The following is a 23523-nucleotide window of genomic DNA, read 5'->3' as shown; positions in this document are numbered from 1 at the left end:
CCCCCAAGTAAGGAAAGTGTGAACAGCCTTGGGGGAGACACCAGGAGATCTGCGGAGGCTGGGGAGCCCCCGGTCTGCCTGGTAAACAGGCCCCGCCTCACCCAGAAAAGGAACCCGATCAGGGAGAGCCCCACTCCTCCCTCCCCAGGCTCTGAGACCCCAGGACTCCACAAGCTGAAGTCAGTTCACAGAGAAAAGATCCCGTCCCTCCCCCAGCTCTCAGCGGGGAGGGGCAACAGATGGGACGGTGGGGAGCGCAGAGCCACAGTCAGACCTGTCCCGTGGCTTAGTCCAGCGCCGCTGAAGGATGTCTGTCCGGAGAAGCCTCCTTTCTGCGAGAAACCGTCGCAGAGCCACGGTCAGTGCCTCAGAGAACGTAAATATCTGAGCTCTCGCGCCCAGCCCTAGGCAGGGCTCCTGAGCCCGCCAAAGACGGAGGGCAGAGACCCTTCCTAAGCCTATTTCTGTTTATTTCCTCCTTGTGTTTCAACTCCGCAGCCCTCTTCCAGGAATGCCTGTGAGGGCCCCACCAGGCTTGCTTTGAGAAACCTGCTCCACGGATTCCATTCATCCAGGCCGATACGGGTGAAGGAGGGACCTCCGAGGTCTGTCCCCAAGAAGATAGAGATAAATGTATCCCATGTATCCCCTCCCATCTCGGTGGCTCTCTAAGCCATCTCTAAACCTCCCAAGCACCAAAGCTGTGGAGAACTTCCCCCACCAAAGGAGGGGCTGTCCTTCGGCCATATGCCGTTGGAGAGCACACTTAGAGGCCAGCGTTCCAACAACGGCAGCCACCGTCAAAGGCTGTGCGGTTTACATGCTGCGTCCACAGCGCAGACGTGGGCACACACAACGCTGCCCTCTGCAGCGGACGTTGGGTGCACACCGGGACCTGTGGCAAAGAGGCCGTCCCCAGCTGTGAGCTCTGTGCTTAAGCATGAGCAAGCCCGCTGCTTCTGAGCGCCTCGGGACAGTCCCATGACACAGGCATTAGCCCCCTCTTACAATGGAGAAACTGAGGCGCAGAAAGGCAAAGTCCTGCTCAAGTCACAGGGTGACCGGTAATGAGTGTCCAGTCCCGAGTCCAGGCCAAGTGACCTTCCTGAGAAGGATGGCCTCCCCGTGGGGGGTTGAGTCTTTCAATGAAATATCTGAACCAGGGGATGGGCCACGAAGAGGCCCAGCAGGGACCAGGTGAGACAACAGGGAGCGGGGGCGTCTACGGCAACCAAGAGCACTGCCTGTTCCAAGGGAGGAGCCCCCAACTTGTAGAAACAAGCCCACTGTGGTCACACTCGGCTGTCAATTTTTTTCAAGAAAAATAAATCTGGGCTTTTACATGAATTGTTCCAATTTTTAAAAACATGGTGGGATAACCTCAGCCACAGGTTTGCAGCCCCAGACCTCAGACAGGAAGGCATCCCCAGCCAGGGCACCCACGGTGCTGGAGGTGCTGGGGGCTGGGTGGTGGTCTCCGCCCCCGCCCAGGGAACTCGTGACAGTCGCTGTGGGAACTCCCTGGCCCTTTCTGCATCGTCTATACCTCAGCGAGACTCCACAGTTTCCCTGAGTGCCTCTCCATGCCTGCCATCCCAGCCTGGAAGGCTCCAGAGGGCAGCCACATCCGCTCATTCACCCTCGTGTCCCCCTGTCTGGCCCATGGCAGACGCCATCACAAACTTGGAGAAGGAGTCAAGGAGAGAACACATTTGCTCTTCCCTGGCTGTGCCCAGCTCCAACTGGCTCTGACTGGGAGACGGTGCCCGCAGGAATGAGCCCTCCCTATGCGCTGGGCATGCTTCGGAGCCCCTCAGTCCTGGGTTGGCTGGAGTGGGCCACAGCTACAGAACGGCCCCCAGGCTGGGTGGGTGGACCTTGGGCCCTGAGGGCTTCTGTCTGCAGCAAGAGGGGAGGGGGCTGCAGGGGCTGAGGGAGGTCAGCGGCTGCCTCTGGCGCCTCCCTGTCAGCGTGCTGGGCGAGTTCTTCAGCCTACAAGATGCCAGGAGCCCCTTATCTCCCCTCCAGAGGAAGCCAAGCCGGGGCAGGGGATCCAGGGCTCGGACGCCAGCCCATGTCTGCAGGAGGAGACAGGAGACGCTGGTTTCCCTCAGAACGACCCATCTGGAGACAAGTTCCAGCTGCAGCGGCTGCGGCTGCTCGGGAAATTCTTTGCACATGAGGAATGGGCTTGGCCATCTCCAGTCAGGCACTTGGAGGCAGGCGCAGCCTGGGACGGGTAGATTCGGGGTGGAGCAGGGCAGCTATTGTGGGGGTCAGCCTGAGAAAGCGTCCACAAACCTGCCAGCCCTGCCCTCCTGACAGGGGACAGCCCAGCCAGCCTGGGAACTGCCCAGTGATCTCAGCGGCCCTGGGCCCCTAAGCTGGCTCTTGGCAGGGGTGTGGCCGGGGCTGCTGCCTCTCCTGGGCTTGGGCGGCCAGGACAAGAAGCCGTGGACTTTCTTACTGCCCTCCCGGTTGCAGGGCTGGGGACTTTTCCAAGAGTGACCGTGGTGGCTCCTCCTCGCTGCCCTGCGGTGCCAGTCAGTGCTCCCTGAGTGCATTTCTCATTTCCTCACGTCAACCCCACCACGGATTGGGAAACTGAGGCTCAGAAATGGCAGGACCTGGCAAAGGTAACCCCGTCCACAAGCAACAGGGCAGGTTCTGATCCCAGGAACAGAGTCACATTCCAGCAGGGACTGGCCGCCCACCAGAGCAGCCCTGAGAGGCCACCCTCGGACTGTGCTCAAAGAACCTGGCAGGCCTGGGGCCCTCACCCTTGAGATGCAACCATCGTCCCGAGAGCTAGACATCCCCACCCTCCTCCAGGGTCACAGACCGAGGCGCAGAGCATGCAAGTGGCTCCCCCAGGGTCCCAGAGCCCAAGGGGCAGGGCTGGGCTTGACCCCACGTGGCCCCACAGGGTCCCACACATCTCACAGCCACTCCAAGGTGACACCCAACTCCCTGCTCAAAACTGTGCTCTGTGCAGCCCCCAAACAATGGACGACGCACGCAGGCAGGTATCCTGAGGTGCGGGGGCAGCAGCTCCAGGCCGGGTCTCCAGCCACCCTCTCCAGAGGACCTGGGGGTCCTGCTGCCTGCAAAGTGCCCTGGAACACAAGCTCTGTCTGCCTCCACCTGCCAAGACCCTGGGCCTGTGGAACATCGCGCAGGGCTGCTCTGGCCCCCTCAGCATCAAGGTGTCAGTAGGCCTGGCCCCCAGCTCCTGATCAATGGGGATGCCTGCCCTTTGCTCCACTCCACCTGCCAGGGAGGAGTTTCCATAAGGCCAGACCCACCGACATGCGGAGCATTAAACACTCTTTTGCTGCCCCAGGACCCTCACTGGGCACTGAGTCAGGGACTCAGCAGATGCAGGAAGGGCCCTGGTGGCCCATTTGGAGGTCGGTGCCCCAGATGGTTGCCCACCTACATGACCAGGCCACTCCAGGGTACTCACCTCCCCCACCCTGAGCCTGACTAGGGTGAGGAGTGATGGCCAGACTGGGGCAGGGAAACAGGCAGCAGTGGGGCTGCTCCCACCGAGCACGGCAGACGTCGTCCTATGGAGAAACCGTCACCTTCCAGGCCTCTGCGAGCACACGTGCCCGCGGGCGTACATGTAGAGGCATGTGTGCGAGTGTGCAGGTGCATCTGGATGTACACACATAAGTGTACCCAGGGGTGTCGTGAGCACTGGGTGGGTGCATAGGAGTGTGTGTAGGTGTGCATGTGCACGCGTGCATGTAAGTGTGGGGGGCACACAGGTGTGCATGCATGTGAGCATGGGCCCGAGTGTGTGCACATATATGAGTATATGCATATATGTGTATATGCATGTGTGTGCACAGGTGTATGTGTGTGGCTGCACACAGGTGTGCATGCACAAGCTCAGCCCTTGCTATCCCCATTCCCAGACAGGACTGCACCTCACGGCTGCGCCTCTGGAATGACAGTGCTCACCCAGAAAGCCAAACCAAGATCTCAGTGCTCCTTCTCCTTCGCTGCTGAAGGCGAGTGGCTTTTTTTTCTTTGCTCAGGCCCAGCAAATGTGTGTCTTTGTTGCAAATCCTCCGAGCTTGAAGTGGTGGCTGGGCCTAAGGTGCCTCTGCGTTCTCACTCCCTCAGACAGGTTTTTGCATAATCCCCAGAGAAGCTTCAGCCAGATCCTAGAAAAATGTTATTTCCCTTTTCGGATTATCTCTTTGAATCATCCATTAAATATTTGAGTCTCTATTATCAATGAACTTTGTTCATGGTGGAAAATACAGAAATGCAGAAAAAGTTAAAGGATGAAAAAAAAGGCTCGCACCGTTCCAGCCCCTCAACTTTCCTTTTTTTCTCCATCCTTTTGGATGCTTTCCGAAGCCTTTTAACTCCCCTGGATTCACATCTCGGGTCCCCTCCCACCCACAGAGTGGGGCTAACGCTTTGACACTCACCGAAAGCTGAGCATTGGGCAGACATAACTGGAACGTGACACACTCTGCTCCCAGCCAGGAAACCCCACTGTCCTGCTCAGAGGCGGACAGACGGCTGCAGGGCTCCTGGGCAGGAAGTGGCAATGCAGCCCACAGGCAGGCTGGGCGCTCCCAACTCCCCACGCTGCTCCTCTGTGGACAGCCCAGCCCAGGACAGGTCCCCTGGATGGGGCTCCAAGCCTGTCACTGGCAGACCTCTCCAGGAAGACAGGGGAGAAAGAGGAACACGGAGTCAGGAGGCTGCGGACTCCCCAGGCTCCTCTATCAGGGGGTTAGGAGCAAAGAAGGAATGAAGGAGCAGGCAGGCCAGAGCAGGGAGGGAGGGAGGAGTGGAGAGACGTTTTTAAAAATGAGAGCAAAAGAGAAAGCAAAGGCTAGAATGCGGGGGTGGGGGGGTTCCAGGCACCAGGCAAAGCCCTCCCCCAGCTGCCTGGGCCAGGCTACGAGCCTCCAGCCACCCTCTGGCTCTGAGTCTCCAGAGTAAATCCCACCCCCACATCCTAAGGAGGTGACATTGCTGAGGTGGTGGCCGGGCTCCCAGATGGGGCCACAGTCTAGTCGTGCCCAGCCCAGCCCAGATGACACCTCCCCTCGCCCCCGCATCGGCACCTGAAGGCGAGAATTGGGTGCAGGCCCCGTCATAAACACAGGGCCAAGGTCATCACCAGCCCCGTCTGCATCCCCAGGTAAGTCTGTCATCTGGGAGACTCTGAGGGTGCGGAGGGGGTGTGACAATGGCTGTCGCCAACTGCAGGGACACAAAAGCATCACTAAGATGCCCTGCAGGCCCCTTGGCTTGTGGCCCTAACAGCGCAAACCTGTTTCCCCTCCCTGCCCTCCGGAGGGCACGCCTGCGGTGGGGGGGTATCCCAGCACGTGGCAGGACGTTTGAGAATCCTGCAGTCACGGGGCAGACCTTGAGTGCGATGACCTTCTCCCCGAAAACAAACTCGCTCTGGGCTCGTCCCCAGAAGACCCCCTGAGCGGCCCTCGGTGATCTGGCGGCCAGCGCCTGCCATGCCGAATGCGGAGCCCGCGTTGTGAGGGGCTTTGAAAGCAGATTCGGTTACACAGGCGACGTAGCCGAGAGCTGTTTTCCTTTCCCGCTCCCTTTCCTTGGCAGCCAGTTTGGGCCCGGCCGGCCGGGTCACCCACAGTGCAGACTGTTTGCAAGGCCCAGCATCTTCCGTTGGCAGGACCTGGCCGCCACCTCCAACACAAAGCCTGCCCAGGGGTCAGAGATGGTGCTGGTGGGTGCGGGGCGCTGAGCTCTCTCCCCACCCCGTGGACCCTCTGAGGGCTGCAGGCGCCTTGGACGAAGGAACACCCACAGAGCAGGCGCCAGAAGGAACTGACAGGAGGCTGCGCAGCACCCAAGAGGCACACAGCTGGGTTCAAATGCCAACTCCACCCCTGCCCAGCTGTGGCCCTGAGGCAGGTCACTTCTGTCCTGGGCTTGGCTTCCTCATTCATGAAACGAACATGAGAATCACCCACCTCACAGGATAGCTGTGAGCTTTCAAATGTCAGCTTGCTGAGCTGAGCCAGGCACATGGGATGCTCCAGAAGTGCCCAGGCTGGAGTTAGGCAGAGAGGGGACACTGCCAACCTGTCCTTGCCCCTGGAGGCTGACCCAGAAGTGGCACCAGCCAAAGGGGCAGTGAGCCTGGGCTGTTGAACTCAAAGGTTCCTGCAGAAGGGGGCACATACAGTGTCCAAAATGAATTCTTATACCTGTATGGTGCCCCCAGGCTCCCCAAACTCACCCACCTCCCGGGCCACCCTCACCATTGATGAGCTCTGCAGTCCTTGACCTTCAGGCGAATGGAGCCCCCGGTGTAGGAGAAGTCCTGGAATGCTGCCCTGTGGATCCCAAGGGGTGGGAGGTCCTGAGGGTGCTATGGGCCCAGCGGGCTCAGCTGATGCCCCAGGCCCCAAAGCCCTGCCAGGGTGGAGCCTGGGGAGAGGGACAGTGCTGAAGGTGGGGAGGGGGCCATGAACTGACTTTTCTCCCACTCTAGGGGCCCAGGGGCCCTGCTGGAAGCAGGTCTGCCCATCTCTCTAACCTCCTGCCCCTCAGACCACAGGGAGCAGCACAAGGCCTCCCCTTTCCAGGTCCCAGCATAGCCCCCAGGCCTTCTTCCCTGCCCTGGGGTCTCTGGGGCCTTTCCCCACAACTTCTCATGGCCTCCCCACTTGCAGGGAGGGACAAGAGCCAAGGAACCCCAGGACTGAGTTTGAGGGGGGTCATCCCAATCCCACTCCTCAGGCAACCCTGACAGCCCCCTTCTTAGGGGCACCCTCCCCATGGCTGGACAGAAGGTGGCCTCACTGGAGCTCAAAGCCCCAAGTGGGACCATCCCCAGTGCCCACAATGCGGAGCATCCAGCACCTGCAGGCAGCGTGCAAGGCAGGGACCCACCTGCCAGGGCTGCTCCTCCAGGGGGCCTGCTGTTCTGGACTGTTCCTGGGAGGGGCCCTCCCTGGGGCTGTTCCTGGGCGGAGACCGAGGACCCTGGGGGAGGCCATGTTCCCAGGACTCCACCCACAGGGGCGGGGTCTGAGGCGTCTCCTGGGAGCTGGTCCTTATCCTGCTGAACAATGAGACTGTTTTCTTTCCCTTGATAAGTATGTCTGAGTTAAGGGTTCCCAAGCTGGGGGCGGGCGGGGGGGAGGGTATGCGGGCACTGCTAGGAAAGTGACAGCGGGAAATGAAACCCAGGGCCTGAAGGTTGGAGCCTTCCTCCCCCAACCCTCAACGCCAGCCACCCCCCAGCACCCACCCACCCTCACCCCAGCCCCATCCCAGGCCTCTCAGGCCCCCAGAAGCCCCTCACAGCCCAGGACTCATGGAACTTAACTCTGCATGGCCACCAGGGGTTAACGTGCCCACTCTCTTATCTCACTGGGGGTGGGGTCCCCACCCAGGCCAGCCCTGGCAGGTCCCTGGGTCCCTGTGAACCAAGGAAGCCTTCAGGAGAGAGGGGTCACCTGTGGCAGGGCCAGAAATTCCTTCCTGGTCTTCATCACCTACCCTGGCTCCCTGGCTCTCGGGGCCCTGGGCACACAGCTCAGAGCCTCCATCCCTGCATTGGGGCCCTGGGCACACAGCTCAGAGCCTCCATCCCTGCACTGGGTTTTATCTCAGCCAGCATTAGCCCAAAGCCTGCTGCATGCCCATCCCGGGTCAGATGCTGTTAGTACCCAGTCCCACTAATGCCTCCCCAAAGCCGCTGTGAGAGGCAGGCACTATCATCACCCCCACCTTACAGAAGAAGAAAGGCACAGTGAGGGAAGCAGCTCACCCAAGGTCACACAGCCTGGAGATGCCAACACTGAGTCCCAAAGGTCTGACTATGCTCACTTGATGCCCTGACCCGCTGTTCCTGAAGCTGTCCTCCTGGCTCAGCTTCTGCTGAGGTGACAAGACGGAGGCACACAGCCATTTGACCACACAACACAATGAGGCACCAGGAAGGGAAGAGAGCAATGTAGGGGAAGGGACAGGAAGGGACCTGCAAGATGGGCCCTGAAGGATGTGTAGGAGTTTGGCAAGTAGAGAAGAGGGCAAAAGGAAGCAGCATGGGCAAGGTCCAGCGGAGAAGAGGGCTTGCTGCTGGGTGGGGTAGCCTGGTGGACTGGGTCACCTGGCTCAGGGGCCACCTCCTTCCTGAGGGGCCCAGAGCACTGGGAGTGGAGAGCTGCACAGAAGCATGGCTCATGGGGGTCAAGGAGGTCGGGGGCACCTGGGGTTTGAGGTTTGAGTTGAGACTCCTCTCTTTTTGGCTCAAGTAGAAACAGATCTGAGAAGAGGTCCAGATACTGTCACAGACAACCCCTGCGGATGGGTGCCCACCCCCACGGATCACTGTGGAGGCAGCTGGATCCATGTGGAAAACGCCGCCAGTGGCTTCTGCTGCTGCTGCAGAGCAGGTGAGCTTGTGACTCGCCTGGCAGGACACCGAGTGGCCAGAACAGCCTGGACTCCCAGCCCTGTGCTGCCTTGTGTGGGGTGCAGCCTCGGAGGGGCCTTCGAAGAGTGACTTTTCCCTTCTTTGCTCTCCATGGAGTCCCAGGGTTTAATACAAATGTCTATTGTAGATATTTATTAACTTAAAAAAGCAACCAACCGCTATCACTCAGAGACTCCCTTCCTTGTTTTAATTGGTTTGTTTAATTGCTAGCTGTGTGGCCTGGGGCAGGTTAGCTCACCTCTCTGTGCTCTGTTTCTCCATCTGTATATGGGAATGATAATGTGATCTAGTGCATAAGATTGATGTGAAAATTAAACGGAAATGTCAGGACAAATCACAGCACCCGGGCAATGTTGGTGTTTCCTATTCAAGAACTTCACCGATTTTATTACAAGTAAGAAGCACGAATCCCTCCCCCGTTCGCCCTGCAGTGTACCAGGTTTGCTGTGGCTCTTGTTCTCTAGACCTTTCTTGGGGTTACGGGTGACTCAGCCCCCAGCAAGTCAGGAGTGTCCCTTTTTACTTCTCTTCATTCTTGGTGCTCATGAGGGCTCGGTAACCGAGGCTTTGAGGGCAGAGGGGTCAGAGCTTGAGAGCCCTCTGCAGCCGCTTGGACTGCGCTGCGCCCTCTCGCCCGCGCGGAGGCCCGGCACCTCTCCCCACCTTCATGGAGCGCACTGCCATCCACAGACAAAGTCTGCAGGTGTGGGGGCAAAGAGAGACCCTCGTGGAGACCCTGAGTGCGGGGAGAGCAGAAAGCAGGGGAGTCCACACAGGGCAGGCAGCACCAACTGGGGTTTCTGAGGACAGGAAAGGAGGGAGTGTCTGGTGGGAAGCTGGCGAGGAGGGGGTTGGGAGCTGGTAAAGGGGTAACAGAAGGTCGCCTAGCTCCCTACCCCAATGGCACTCACCCCCCACCCCAGCCTGCCGCGCTGCACCCTCTTCTGCACAGGCCTGAGCCGGCTGTGGAGCCCTCTGTGGGGTCCCAAGGCCCCCACAGACCAGGGGCTCCAGCCTGCTGCCTTCCCAGACGCAGGGACCCTGGGCACCTCCACAAGCACCCTGAATCCTTATCTGCTGTGGGCGAACAGGAAAGGCCAGGTATAAGGGCGCATGTGGGGCACCCCAGCTCTCCCCAGAGGGACAGCGCTGGCCGTCCAGACCCCCGTGGGGGGGGATCCAGTGACACCCACCCCAACAGCTCCACACCGCCGCCTTCCTGCCTTCCCAGGTCTTCACCCTCCACCAAGGAGAGACGCCAGCGTCCTCTCCTAGCCCTGACTGACAGGAGCTGAGGGCCCGTTTCTGCAAGAAAAAACTTTCATGTGGTGGCTCCCACCTGTAATCCCAGCACTTTGGGAGGTCGAGGTGGGCGGATCATCTGAGGTCAGGAGCTCAACCGAGACCAGCCTGACCAACTTGGTGAAACCCAGTCTCTACCAAAAATACAAAAATTAGCCGGGTGTGGTGGCAGGTGCCTGTAGTCCCAGCTACTCAGAGGCTAAGGCAGGAGAATCGCTTGAACCCGGGAGGCAGTGAGCTGAGATCGCGCAGCTGCACTCCAGCCTGGGCGACTGAGCGAGACTCCGCCTAAGAAAGACAGAAAGAGAAAAACTTCCATGGCCCCAAGCACCGCCGCCAAGCCTGGGTCCAGTCGGTGTGCTCCGAACCCACCGGTCCGGTTCCCGAGACCTGCGGAGCTGCTCCGCCGCAGCGACGCCTCCATGCAGCCCTCACCGGGAGTGCAAGCGGGACACGGTTCCCTGACCTACCTACCCGCATTTCTGGCTCCTGAAGGAAACTCTTCCCGAGTCCCCGAGAGCCGGCTGAGAGTCCCACCGGGATTGCGGGCTTCGCGCCTGGCACCCAGATCGGGCCTTAGAGGCTGGACCCTGCCCGCCTCCCACTAGGACCCCGAGCCTCGTAGCCCCGCTTGCTCAGAAACCGAGGAAATCGCGGGGCTCCCGCCAGTGCACCCCGTCCCGGTCCAGCGACCCGAGCCGGGCAGTCCCTACGGAAGCCAGTTCCCTGCACCGAGCCTCGAATGCGGCCACGCAACGAGGGGGCCCACGGAGTTCCACCGCCGCGTGTCCATCGGTGAGCGGGGCCGGGATCACCGACTCAGCCACCAGACACGGAGCCCGTCTCTAGGCCAGCCTTGGGCGGGGGCCTGGCCAGGGAGGAACTCGCACAAAGTTGGAGAAGTTTCTGCGCCCGACTCGCCGGGGCTCACGAAGCTCTCGGCCCGCCTGTGTGGCTGCACCGGTCCGGGCTCCGCGCTGGCCGCCCCGTGTCGTGCGTCCTTGTCGCCAAGCCCCGCGAGCTGAGCCTGCCCGGGTCACGTGGCTCTGCGGCCGGAGCCCCAGCGCTGACCCTGCGGGGAAGGAGGGGCGGGCGCGGGGAGGGAAGGGGCGGCGCGGCGGGGGCGGGCCGGGGCGGCGCGGAGGGGGCTGCGGAGCCTCACCGCCCCCGGCTTCCAGTCTTCGGCCCGCCGGTCGCCGACCCACCGCCGCCACCGCCGTGCCCTCCCGCCCTCCCTGCCCGCTGGTGAGTGCTCCAGCCCGGGCCGCAGCCGCGCGCCCCTCTCCACCCGGCCCCTCCCAGCGCGGCGGGGCCCCGCTCCCAAGGCCCTGCGGCCTGCGGCCGCGCCGGGCCCGTCCTTCTCCGCCCCCCGCCGAGCTCACCCCGGGGACCCACGAAGCCCCGGTCCGGGAGGAGGTGGGCTTGGCGTTGTGACTGCCCCAGGGATGACGCGCTGGCCGCTCCCATCCCCGCGGTTCCTCTCCCTCCGGTTCGGGGACCCGCCCCGGGAACGGCCCGGGCTGGGGAGTGGGAAGCGCGGCCCGAAGCGGCGGCACCTGCCCGGCACAAGCTCGGGCGCTGGCGGAGGGCGCACAGCTCCGGTGACCTCCACACCTGTCCCTCTTCCCTGCAGGTCAAGACCACGCCTGGGAGGATGTACCAGAGCCTGGCGCTGGCCGCGAGCCCCAGCCAGGCAGCTTACGCCGACTCGGGCTCCTTCCTGCACGCTCCGGGCACCGGCTCTCCGATGTTTGTGCCGCCGGCGCGCGTCCCCTCGATGCTGTCCTACCTGTCCGGGTGTGAGCCGAGCCCGCAGCCCCCCGAGCTCGCTGCGCGCCCCGGCTGGGCGCAGACCGCCACCGCGGATTCGTCGGCCTTCGGCCCGGGCAGCCCGCACCCGCCAGCCGCGCACCCGCCCGGGGCCACCGCCTTCCCTTTCGCGCACAGCCCCTCGGGGCCCGGCAGCGGCGGCAGCGTGGGGGGCCGGGACGGCAGCGCCTACCAAGGCGCGCTGTTGCCTCGAGAACAGTTCGCGGCCCCTCTTGGGCGGCCCGTGACGACCTCATACCCCGCCACCTATCCGGCCTACGTGAGCCCCGACGTGGCCCCGTCCTGGACTGCCGGGCCCTTCGATGGCAGCGTCCTGCACGGCCTCCCAGGCCGCAGGCCCACCTTCGGTAAGTGCGGGGTGCACAATCTCGGGGCCCGGGGGCTGGCCGAATCCGGGTGCAAACCCGCACCCTGCGAAACGCTCTCCTCCTCCTCCCCCGCGGTCCGAGCCTCCCCGCCAGGAGCCACACCAGCAGCCCCGGGGCAACAGGAGAAAGCCTGGGTAACACCCCGCGGGGGAAACAGCCGTCCACAATTCTGTTTCAACCTGTTAATGAGAACATCTATTTCCAAACAGCATTCCGGATTGTGCCAATGTGGAGCCTAAAAAGTCTTAATCGTTTTGGATTTTTTTTTCTTTTTTTTGGAAAGTTTTGGAAACGATTTTTATAAAGTCCAAAACACCGGTTTATTTAAGTGGCCACATTCGTCTCGGTTCTAGAATGCTTACTTATTTTAATCTGAGACCTGGTTTCAGTCGCTCCCCTAGTATCAGTTTGGAGAATCGGATTCTCGGCCTGTGAAGGGAGCGGCTCTTCCCGGTTGCAGCGTAGTCACTTTCTGGCGAAGGCGGCGCCTCTGAGCTCCGCAGGGGCCCATCCCGTCCCTCCGGGACCGTGGAGGCCTCGACACCCAGCTCCGGAGCTGCCTTTGGGACCCCGCCGGTCCCTTGGCGCAGGAAGCGGGCTCAGCCGCATCCGCAGGACCCCTGGCCCCCGCCGCCCTGGGCAGCCCCACGGCTGGCGCCCACCCCCGGCGGGGCGATGATTGATCCCTGCCCCACCCCCACTCGGCGCCCGGGCCTCCCTCGCGCCGGCGCCGGGCCGGGCCTGGAGGGGACCAGGAAGACCTCCACCCCCTCGCCGCACAGTGTGCGAAGCCCGGCCCCAGGGGGCTGCGAGGCGGGGCTGGCCTTCTAAAGGAAGGACACTGGTTGCGACCACAGCCAAGCTGACAGAAGGCACCTCCTCCACCCTCCCAACCCCCGACCCCTGCCATGGACCCGCTTTGCAGAACAGGAGGACAGCGGGGTTCACGTTCCCAGGAGAGCCCAGGGGAGCCCAAGAGTGTCTGCTAGATAAAGCCCCTTCATCACTCCCCTGCCAGTGTAGACACCCCTTCATCCACCTTCCCCGCCAGTGCAGACACCCTGCTTTCCCAGCAGGTCAAACACGCAGAGGCCAGTGCTGGCCCCTGGGCCTGGAGCGGGAGTCCCAGGTGTCTGACTTTAGGTTCTGTTTATTAACACCCCATCCTTGAAAAAGCAACCCTAGCGAATTTTATCATATGTGAATTAAAAATTTAAAAATAAGATGAACTAAGTAACCAAATAAATTTTAAAATAAAATAAATGTAAGGCACAAAATTTGTGCCTTAAATTTGTTCGTCTGACGAAAACCGCCAGGCTCCTGGGGAGGGGAGGGTGCTGGCCCACAGGCTGGGGAGGCTCCTGGGGAGGGGAGGGCCCGGGCCCACCAGCTGCCTGTCCCCTCAGTGTCCGACTTCTTGGAGGAGTTCCCGGGTGAGGGTCGTGAGTGTGTCAACTGCGGGGCCCTGTCCACACCACTGTGGCGCCGGGACGGCACTGGCCACTACCTGTGCAATGCCTGTGGCCTCTACCACAAGATGAACGGCGTCAACCGGCCCCTCGTTCGGCCCCAGAAGCGCTTGGTGAGTTGCGGCTGGGCAGAGGGGGGCCTGGGCGCAGTGCTCCCCCGCGGGGACCTCTTGCAATCCACCCAGGTGACACCAGAGCCCCTGGGGTGGGGGATAGGGGAATGCGCCAAAAACAGCCTGGTTGCCCACCCCGGTCGGTCAGGCCAGGCCGGCTCAGGTCTTCTCTGAGAGTGCTCAGGGCAGGGCAGGGGATCACAGTGGGGATGCCAGGGGCCACCAGCTCATAGCACCCAGCCCTGGGAGTGCTCTGGGGACCAGGAATCCAGGCTCTGGAGCGATGGTGCCAGCCAGGCTCTGCTCAGTGCTGGATCCAGGAAGGGCTGCTGCCAGGAGCCAGGAGCTCAGCCCTGCGAGTCGGTGGTGGCTGGCTGTGGCCTGGCCCCGGTCTCCAAGGCCTCAAGGTGACCCTACCTGGGAAGAGGCTTAAGGGAAGGTGGCCGCTGGATACTTCACTGAAGGGCGTTGAAATCTGAAATTGGAGAGTCTTTGGGTCTGTAGTCCCCTCGGGGAGCACTTTCTACCCATACTTCAGGGACCGGAGGGACACCAGATTTATGCCTGTGGGCAAAACTTGTTTTCACTTTTGGTTCTTCCTGGCTTGTGGCTGAGCAGGGAGTGGGGGACTCCAGAGCCCGGACTTTTGCCCCAGGCAGGGCACAGTCCCCAGAGGCTGGAAGAGGCTGAAAGTTACTTTGTTCTATACGTTTTCCCAGGCAAACCTTTACTTTCAAGTAATTTTACAAATAAGAATTTGGGGTGTTGATGCTGTTTGCAAGTTATCTAAAATTGAGGAGGCCACAGTGGCCTTTGGGTCAGAAGGCTGAGCAAGGGTATGTTCCTGGGCACCAAGCCTTCCTCTGCTGGCGGTGTGGCCTCCGTGCGGGGTCGATCAGCCAGTTCCCGCCGTCACCCTGGGTGGAGGCCAGCCCTCCTGCTGCTGTCCTGCGGGTTGGCTGTTCTAGATGGCTGGATTCGCGCCCTGTGCCGGTGCAGCTCTGTATGGCCCTCAGCCACAGGCTGAGGGGAAAACCTGGGACCCTGGGCTATGGGGGACCAGGATCTGAGCATGGGAGGTCCCAGTGGAGCATGTGGGAAGAAGGACCGCAGGCTGGGGGCGGCCGTCACGCTCTTCCTTGGAGCTGGCCTAGAGCCTGGGGCTCTGCAGGCCCAGCCTCCTCCCATGCCTGCTTGTCGGAGGGAAGGCTCCTAGGAGTCCATCCCCCTCTTGGCCTGTTTGCCCCGTGACTGTGCCTGTGCTCCCAGGTGTGCTGTTCCAGCCTCGTGTCCATGTGGCCCTCATTGAGGTTAAGAAGGGGTAGGAGCCAGGCACGGTGGCTCATACCTATAGTCCCAGAACTTTGGAAGGCTGAGGCAGGAGGATTGCTTAAGCTCAGGAGTTCGAGACCAGCCTGGGCAACATAGCAAGAATCCATCTCCACTAAAAATTTATTAAAAAAAAAAAAAAATAGAGGCCGGGCGCGGTGGCTCACGCCTATAATCCCAGCACTTTGGGAGGCCGAGGCGGGCGGATCACGAGGTCAGGAGATCGAGACCATCCTGGCTAACACGGTGAAACCCCGTCTCTACTAAAAATACAAAAAAATTAGCCAGGCGTGGTGGCGGGCGCCTGTAGTCCCAGCTACTCTGGAGGCTGAGGCAGGAGAATGGTGTGAACCCGGGAGGCGGAGCTTGCAGTGAGCCGAGATCATGCCACTGCACTCCAGCCTGGGCAAGACTCCGTCTCAACACTCCAGCCTGGGCAAGACTCCGTCTCAAAAAAAAAACCAAAAGATTAGCCAGACATGGTGGCACACACCTGTGGTCGCAGCTACTCAGGAGGCTGAGGCAGGAGGATCACTTGAGCCCAAGAGTTCGAGGGTATACTGAGCTATGATCACACCACTGCACTCTAGCCTGGGCAACAAAGGGAGACTCTGTCTCTAAAAATACATAAAGTTGTCCTGTGCAGTGGCTCACGCCTGTAATCCCAGAACTTTGGGAGGCTGAGGCAGAAGGATCACTTGAGCCCAGGAGTTCGAGACCAGCATTGGGCAACATAGGGAGACCAGGTCTCTACAAAAAATTTAAAAGTTAGCTGGGCACAATGGCACACAACTATGGTCCCAGCTACTTGAGAGGCTGAGGCAGGAGATTCTTTTGAGCTGAGAGGCTGAGACTGCAATGAGCCGAGATGGCACCACTGCACTCCAGCCTGGGCAACAGAGCAAGACCTCATCACAAAAAAAAAAAAAAGAAAAGAAATTGAATAATTACATTTTGAGTTAAATTAAATTAATTTTTTTTAAAAAAGAGAAGTGGTAGGGAGCTCGGCCCAGCTGCTATGAGACTGCAGCCAGATCTCTTTTCCCCACCCTCGCCCGTGCAAAGGGTTGCCCCTCCTCTGGCTGTATCCACTCTCCCCTGCCAGGCCTTGAACTGGGCACTGGGACACACTGGTGTCAGGAGGAGCTGCTGGGAGGGAGCCCCTCCTGCTGCCCTGCCCTGCCCTGGGTCTTCCATCCAGGCAATGCCTGTGTCTAGCTGGATCCCAGACTCCTAGGCTGTGGCATCTTGTAGACTGTTCCCCAGCTCTTTGAGCTTTGTCTTCTCATCTGAGAATTGGGAAGAGGAACTTGGAACCGTCCATGCCTCTCTGTAAAGATTAAATTAGCTGGTATTGTATGCTTGGGCCTTGGCTCTAAGGACGGACTGATGGGGGCCCTTGGCGTGATGAGGCCTCCATTCCCTGGTCTGGGGGATGCAGGGTGGGCTTTGGGATGCCTTCTGGGGGAGATCCCTGTTTCCTGTCCATCTTGCCAAGACCAGAGGCCTCGGAGGGTGGGGACCGTCTGGTACCACCGTGCCCTCTCCCCGTGGTCTGGCTGTGTGCATGGACACGGTTGGGAACTCTTGGGCCCCTAGCAGCCCACCCCCAAGAACACTGGAGCCTGGGCTGAAGCCTGGAGCCTGGCAGCCAAGGGCAGTGCGGGCAGCAGACCTCCTAACCCAGGGCCACCTCTGGCACCAGCTCCAGGAAGTAGCCCGGTGTCGCATGGGGCCAACCGTCCCTTCCCGCTGAGCAAGCCTGGCCCTTACCTGGAGTCAGGCACCTAACACCCACCCAACCCCAGGGTTTCCTTCCTTCGAGCCCCTCACAGACCCAAGTCCCCAAGTCAGTTTGCCCCCAGCCAGCAAGGGGCATAGACGCTGTATCAGGTGCTTACTACATCTTCCCTCCAAGACGGGACCTGTTTGAATCTGGAGACATTCCAGCACTCACCGGTCCCCAAGGCTCAGACTGTGGCACAGCAGCCTCTGGCTGTCCACAGCCCGGTCTTCCATCTCAGAGGAGGCTGCTGCGCTGCGGGTCGCTGTGACCTGCACCTTTACTCCAAAGTGTTTCCCGGCGTGCGCGCGTCATCCCTGCACGACAGGCTCAGGCTGAACCTCCTTCCCTCTCCCATGCTCCTTGAATTTCCGCCAGCACCGGCCCAGGCCCTGCCCTGCCCAGCGCCTGATTTATTTGGATGTCTCAGATGCACGCAGAGCCTGGTGCTTAGAGCGGCTCTGCTGCACGCAAGCAGGCTTTGAAGTTTGACTTCTGTTGAAAAGAACCGACAAAAAAGAAAAACGAAGCACAGCCGGGAGAGAGGCCTGGGGGCTGCTTGCTGGGCAGTGAGGAGAGACGGATGGAGGCATCCTCGAGGTACGGTGGCACAGGGAGCCCCAGCGCGGCCACGCTGCTGGGATTGTGTCCCCAGAGTATCTGGCTGAGGGGGACGGTTCTGTCCACCCTGGGCCTCCCCAGTTTCCTCTGGTCCCTCAGCTCCTCTGAGCCTCAGTCTCCCACCCGTACAATGGTGATCTGGTGAAGATTTAGGAAAGGGTAGGTGAAGACGCATTTTGGAAATTGTTGTGAGGTCTGTGTTTTTCCCGTTTTCCTAATTTGATAGAAATGAAACATGCTTACTGTGAAAACATTCAAGGTGGGTTCCAGGTGTTTCCCTGGAACTCACAGGGGTGCGGGGTGAGGGGTGTGCCCTCTGCTGGGGGCTGTCCCAACCCACACACGTCCTGCACGCGCCCCACCTTGTTTCTCTCCACAACCCGCGTCTCAGATGTGGCCCCGATTGGGCGTGCTGCAGCTGTGGGGGGACGTGTGGAGTGTGCTCACGTGTGTGCACCCCTATCTGTGTGTGCTAAGGGGCGATGGCTGGTCCCAGACCTGAGGGTCCCGCTGGTTCAGAGAAGCGGATGGGCCTTGGGCCATGGATGCCTCTCGGTCTGAAGGCAGGAATTGCTGGGGCACAAGGAGGGAGTCAGCAAATACACTCCAGGACACACGCGGTTCCACGTGATTTCAGATAAACACAAATATTTTAGCCCTCATATCCCAAATACTGCAGGAGACAAAGGATTCATCATGTATCAGAAATTCACATTTACCTGGGCATGCTGGGTCGATACGTCTGGCAGCCCTGGGGGAGATTTCTTTCCACTTCAGGAAGACAGACAGATGGGTGGCTGTCCGAGACGTGGGAAGGAGACCATGCCTCATGCTGGACGGTGGCCTGAGGCTACCAAGGAAGCAGCCACAGCTCCTGGCACCCGACAGGGATAGAAGAGAGGGAGGCTGGACCAGACTCAAATCCTGTCCAGTCACAGTAGCTGCTTCTAGACCCGTCAGGGTGTGGCGGGGGCATCCCAGGGAGAGACACCAGCTGGGGGCCCTGGGTGACCCCAGTTGCTCCTGCACGAAGGGTGCCCCCCATCCAGCCGGGGCCAGGCACCATCTCCCTTCCAGCTCTGCTGGGGCCTGGGCTGGGCCCTCCAGCGTGAGCACAAGTCTCACCCCCAACGTCCCCCCAGGGAGACCCCTGGAGACCCTGAGTGGCTGGATGCTACTGGCCTAAGGTAGGGGACCTTGTCCTCCCCCAGTCAGGCCAGGAGCTGCAAGCTGAGGCACTTCTCAAGCCTCCCCAGCCTCACTGGCCGGACCCCTTCCTTTCCTTTCTGCCTCTGTCATGGAGTGCAGGGCAGGGTCCTGTCTGGAGACAGGAGGCCCCAGACGAAGCAGGGGCAGCGTTCCCAGAGCCTTTGGCAACTGCCTGCAGCCACGGCTGGGGGTCAAGGAGGTCTTGAGTTTGGGGGCTGGCTGGTGCTCAGGGCTGCAGGCAGGCCCCACTCTCCCACTCAGGCCTTGGACAGGGAGGCCTGTGCCCTTGGCAGCAGCTTGGAAAAGGGTGGGCAGGAGATGGTCAGCAAGGCAGGCCCTCATCTGATCATAGAGGGCAGTAACTGATGGAGAAACCGAGGCAGGCTACAACAGATGGGGAAACTAAGGCAGGCTATAACAGATGGGGAAACTAAGGCAGGCTGTAACAGATGGGGAAGCCAAGGCTGGCTGTGTCTGCTCACGTCAGTAACAGACAGGGAAACCGAGGCAGGCTATAACAGACAGGGAAATTGAGGCAGGCTATGACAGATGGGGAAGCTGAGGCTGGCTGTGTCTGCTCATGGCAGTAACAGACAGGGAAACTGAGGCAGGCTATAACAGACAGGGAAACCAAGGCAGGCTATAACAGATGGGGAAACCGAGGCTGGCTGTGTCTGCTCACGGCAGTAACAGACCGTGAAGCTAAGGCTGGCTGGGTCCACTCAGACCTCGTTCAGGATGGATTCTTTTCCCCTAGCGTGGCTGGCTCACTTGTGACTGCTCTCTGGCTCTGTCCTGGTAGAGAATCTGGGGGCATGGCTTTGAGCCTGGGGGCCTTGTCCTCACAGGCTGCGTCCTGTGCCTGAGGCACACTGATGGTCTGGCCCTGGCTGCCGCCGGGAGGGCAGGACAGAGCTCCTGCAGAGCCACCACTGTGATCCTGGCAAGACGGGCCAGGAACCTGGACCAGGCGGGGGCTGTGCAACCCGAGGGAAGGGGACCGATGGGGTCAGGGCAGGGGCTGAGAACCAGGTCTGGGGACAGGTGGCTGGGAAGGGTGGTGCCACCAGCAGAGCTGTGCGCTGAGATTCGGGAAAGGGCTTCAAGTCTGAGGTGCCTCTGGAGCCCTGGGCTGGAGCTCCCAAACACCACCTCCCTCCAAGCACCAACCTGTGAGGCCAGCAGGAGAAAGGCCGGCGTGAGCTGGTGGGAGGCCCCTGGTCTGCCTTCAACAGGGACTCCCCAGGCAGCCAGCTCGGAGCCTCCCAGGCCTCCCTCAGTCCAGATTCCTGAGCCCCAACTGAGCTCACGGACGGGAGCCCTGGAGGTTCGGGACCTCTGACTGGACCTGGACCTGCCAGATTGGGGGTCAGTCTCTACTGAGAGCCACAGGAAGGAGGGAGGCAATGTTGGGGCTCCGGGATGGTTCCAGATGGGTCTAGTCTTGCTCCAACACCAGGTGCAGTGCACAGCAATGGGGAGACATAGGCAGGTGGGACCCAGAGCCCTCAGACGCTGTCCGATGGGGCCCCCGGCCTGGGAGGCAGGTGCACAGGGGTAACACAGGCCCTGATGCCTGCTGTGTCCGGGCCTCTGGGGGGGCCCTGTGGCCTTGGGGTGCTGCTCCACTGCAGAATCGCGGGGTCCAGGCCCAGGGTTGGTGCTAAAACAGACAACAGGAAAACCACTGCCGTGTCTAGGTGCCCGGCCCCCACGGGCTCTGAACCCCACAACCGGCCTGTAGTGGGTCTGTTATCACCCCCTTTTTACTGGGCAGGGGGAAGAACGGAGGCCCAGGAAGGTAAAGTTACCTTTCCCAGGACTCGAGGGCGTGTCCAGGCAGAGCTGCCAGGCTGGTCCATTGCAGAGCTCACGACCTTCATGCTCCAAACACCTTCTCACCGGGTCCTGCGTGGCCTCAAGGCCAACCTGAGTCTGGCTTCCTTCCTCCTGCTCCAGCCGTGCACACGGCTGGGGGCTCACTCCAGTCTCCCTCGTCCCCACAGTCCTCATCCCGCCGCGCCGGCCTCTGCTGCACCAACTGCCACACGACCAACACCACGCTGTGGCGGCGGAACTCGGAGGGGGAGCCCGTGTGCAATGCCTGCGGCCTCTACATGAAGCTGCACGGGGTGAGCGTGGTCCCCGGGGCAGGGTGGGGAGGCCTCTGTCCAGCCTCCTAGTGAGCGCCCTCCCTACTCCCAGACCAGGAGGCTGGGGAGGGGCTGGCCGGATGGCTGTTGTCCCCTGGGCTGTTTTACACACATGTCCCGGCTGACTGCAGCGCCACCCCCGGGGGCCTGGGCTATTCCTGCTACGCTCATGGCACAGATGGACTGACTGAGGCTCACCACAGCCATTCAGCCTGGGCCAGACAAGGACACTGCTCCTGCCCTCTGGGCACCCCTGGTGCCTTCTGGCCACTGGCAGCTCTGTCGGACAGGGGGATGGGAATCCAGCTCCACGGGCTCCCCCTCACCCAGCCCAACTGGCAGCTGACCCACCAGGGCTGTGAGGACACAGCCAGCTCCAAGAGTGACCGGCTCTGGGGGACTGAAATGAGGGGGTGCTGTGCAAGGAGCCCAGGGGTGAGCAGGGATGGGACCAGCCTCCACCCTCGCCACCCCTGCCAGGTGCCGCGGCCTCTGGCCATGAAGAAGGAAAGCATCCAGACACGGAAGCGGAAGCCAAAGACCATCACCAAGACCAGGGGCTCCTCAGGTGCGTGGCCAGGCCCTGTGGTCGGCCCCCTCCTGCGGCGTGGCCTTCGGTGCCTCCAGTTCCGTCATGAGAGACCTGTGTGTTTGGTTCAAGCACAGTCCTCTGGAAGTCCAAATGCCCTCAGCTCTGCCTTGTGGTGACCTTGCTGGAGGGTGTGGGGGGCCAGGGTGGTGACAGCATGTGGGCAGGAGGGGCAGAGGTGGGGCCAAGGAAGCCATGCCCGGCCCCACCACCCACGCCCACGGTGTGACCGTGAGGAGTCTCCAAACCTCTCTGGGCCAGAGCCAGAGGAGACCTGGCCACGTGGCAGGAAGGGGAAGTGAGGCCACACCTGGCCCTTCTGTAAACACCCGCTCTTCCTTTCCAGGATCCACAACGAACGCGTCAGCCTCCCCATCTGCTGTCCCCAGCACTGACAACTCGGCAGCCACTTCGAAACCCAAGCCCAGCCTGGCGTCCCCAATGTGCCCTGGGCCCGGCATGGCCCCCCAGGTAAGGGGACGGGCTGGGGTGCCCAGAGCTGGGGCCCCTGTGCTTCCTCGGCCAAGTCAGATCCCATCAGAGCCCCTTGGAACCTCTTCCAGCAGGTGGGCTGGACACACTGGCGGCCTTCGGCCATCAGTATGGTGGCCCTTCCCCTAGAGCTGACTCTGTGCCAGATGGGGGAACCCCAGTCCCTCACGAGGGGTCCTCCATGCCATTCCAGGGCATCAAGGGGTCCCTAAGGGCAAATCCCGGTCATGGGAGCTCCTGACCTAAGAGGCCACAGCTGCCTCCCCACCCCCCACCCCCCACCCCGCATTCTCATGCTCTCCTGTCCCTGCAGGCCTCTGGCCAGGAGGATGACTCCCTTGCCCCCGGCCACTTGGAGTTCAAGTTCGAGCCTGAGGACTTTGCCTTCCCCTCCACAGCCCTGAGTCCCCAGGCTGGCCTCGGGGGGCCTCTGCGCCAAGAGGCCTGGTGTGCGCTGGCCTTGGCCTAGGTCCCCAGGCCAGCCCATGTCAGGGGAACAGCCCGGAACAGAGCACCCACTGATTCACCTCCGTGCCTGCTTTGCTGCAGCACAGCAGAGACCAGCAGGCCCACCCACCCAAAAAGACTGGGTCTCCTGGAGTCTCCACACGGCGGTGGGGAGGCCTTCTGTGCAGACAGCAGTCGGGCCCCAGAGCAAGAAGGCTGGTGGGGAAAGGGCTCAACTCCCCACCCCACGTACAGCAAGGGACTCCCCAGGTGCAGCCCAAGGCTCCGGACCACATTGGCCTCCTGCGGCAGAGGCCAACGCAGGGCACCACCGCCAACTTGAATTCCGTCATCAACGCTCACCGTCAATATGTTTACAAGTTGTAGCAGTTGTGGGAAAACAATCAACCTCCTGGTGTAAAACCAAGATTCCAAGTGAAGCACCTGAGGCCAAGCAGGGGAGAGGAATGAGGGGAGCAGCTGGACATGGGCCTCCTGAGGCCTTGGGCTGCCCTTCGTTGCCCACGTGGATGGACGGACCTGTGGTGCAGAGAACTTTTCCCGCAACGGGTGCAGGACTGCCAAGGATAGGAGTGCGGGCCGCGCACGGTGCCAGGATTCCGCCGAGGGGAAGCCGCTCACATTGCAGTCATCACAGACTTACACACTTGTACGGTTTTTCCAGAGGGCATGGGAATGGGCCTTGTTCTGGCGGAATCTGTGTATCATGACCATTTCTGACAGGCAGAGTGAATTGTCTGGGAGCCCTGTCCTGACCCATCTAAGCGCTGTTGGGGCTGGTGATGACGTGGCCACGTGTCCTGGCGTATCTGGGGCCGGGCAGTTTAGTCTCCTGTCCCAGGAGAATTGTGAGTGACCCCTCTTTCCCTTGCAAGCCCCTTCCACACTGGGTTGGATGATACCTTAGTGGGTGACGCTGGCAAGAGGCACCCTACCCAACACAGCTGTGGATGGCCTGTGATGTCATGTCGGGAGGCCACAGGGAGCGGAGGAGTGGTGCAGGCGGCCACAGCACCCTGCGGGGAGCACGTCCTCGCCTCCGTCCGGCTGCCGCCCTTCACCAACAAGCCCTGATTTTTCCAGCAATGCCAGAAACCTGAATTTTAAGTCTTCCAATTTGATTCAAAAATATTTTTAACATTGTGAGCCAGCTAGACCCCCAGTGCACTGCCCTATATTGGAAACCAGTCGTGTCTGGCGTCAGCTTCAGGAGCGCGTCCAGTTGTCCTGGAGCTGTCCCTCTAGAAGTTCTTCCAGCCCATTTCTATGTGATGTCATCGTTTCTAAAAAAGACAAATGAAGCCACAGGAAAAGTGAAATAAAGCCTTGAACCTCA

General features: G+C 61.0%; 1 protein-coding gene and 1 long non-coding RNA gene across 3 annotated transcripts in view; one reads left to right on the top strand and one right to left on the bottom strand.

Moving 5' to 3' along the window:
- Positions 1-6873, bottom strand: part of LOC103887883 — a 47567-nt gene extending 40694 nt beyond the window's left edge. Inside the window, exons 1-3 of one of the 2 annotated variants that reach the window (XR_004179143.1) lie at positions 5985-6873; positions 4449-5711; positions 3970-4175 (exon numbers count right to left, since the gene is read on the bottom strand). This is a non-coding gene — a long non-coding RNA (uncharacterized LOC103887883). Of the gene's footprint in view, positions 1-779; positions 4176-4448; positions 5712-5984 lie in introns of those variants that run through there. The other variant, XR_002515033.2, reaches the window with a different exon arrangement.
- A 4246-nt stretch (positions 6874-11119) lies between these two features.
- GATA5 (GATA binding protein 5) lies at positions 11120-23523 on the top strand. Its single transcript, XM_031656894.1, has 6 exons — positions 11120-11940; positions 13368-13543; positions 20492-20617; positions 21119-21206; positions 21574-21698; positions 22033-23523. The coding sequence occupies exons 1-6, from the start codon at positions 11418-11420 to the stop codon at positions 22186-22188; spliced, it is 1194 nt and encodes a 397-aa protein (XP_031512754.1). The 5' UTR covers positions 11120-11417; the 3' UTR covers positions 22189-23523.

This window comes from Papio anubis, chromosome 16 (genome assembly GCF_008728515.1).
Source record: "Papio anubis isolate 15944 chromosome 16, Panubis1.0, whole genome shotgun sequence".
NCBI lineage: Eukaryota > Metazoa > Chordata > Mammalia > Primates > Cercopithecidae > Papio > Papio anubis.
This window is presented reverse-complemented; position numbering and strand designations above follow the sequence as displayed.

Bases quoted from the DNA above. Each gene is read 5' to 3' on its own strand.
- GATA5 (XM_031656894.1), top strand. From the start codon at position 11,418: ATGTACCAGAGCCTGGCGCTGGCCGCGAGCCCCAGCCAGGCAGCTTAC. The intron at 11,941-13,367 runs GTAAGTGCGGGG...CTGTCCCCTCAG, and splicing joins AGGCCGCAGGCCCACCTTCG to TGTCCGACTTCTTGGAGGAG. The intron at 21,207-21,573 runs GTGCGTGGCCAG...CTTCCTTTCCAG, and splicing joins CAAGACCAGGGGCTCCTCAG to GATCCACAACGAACGCGTCA.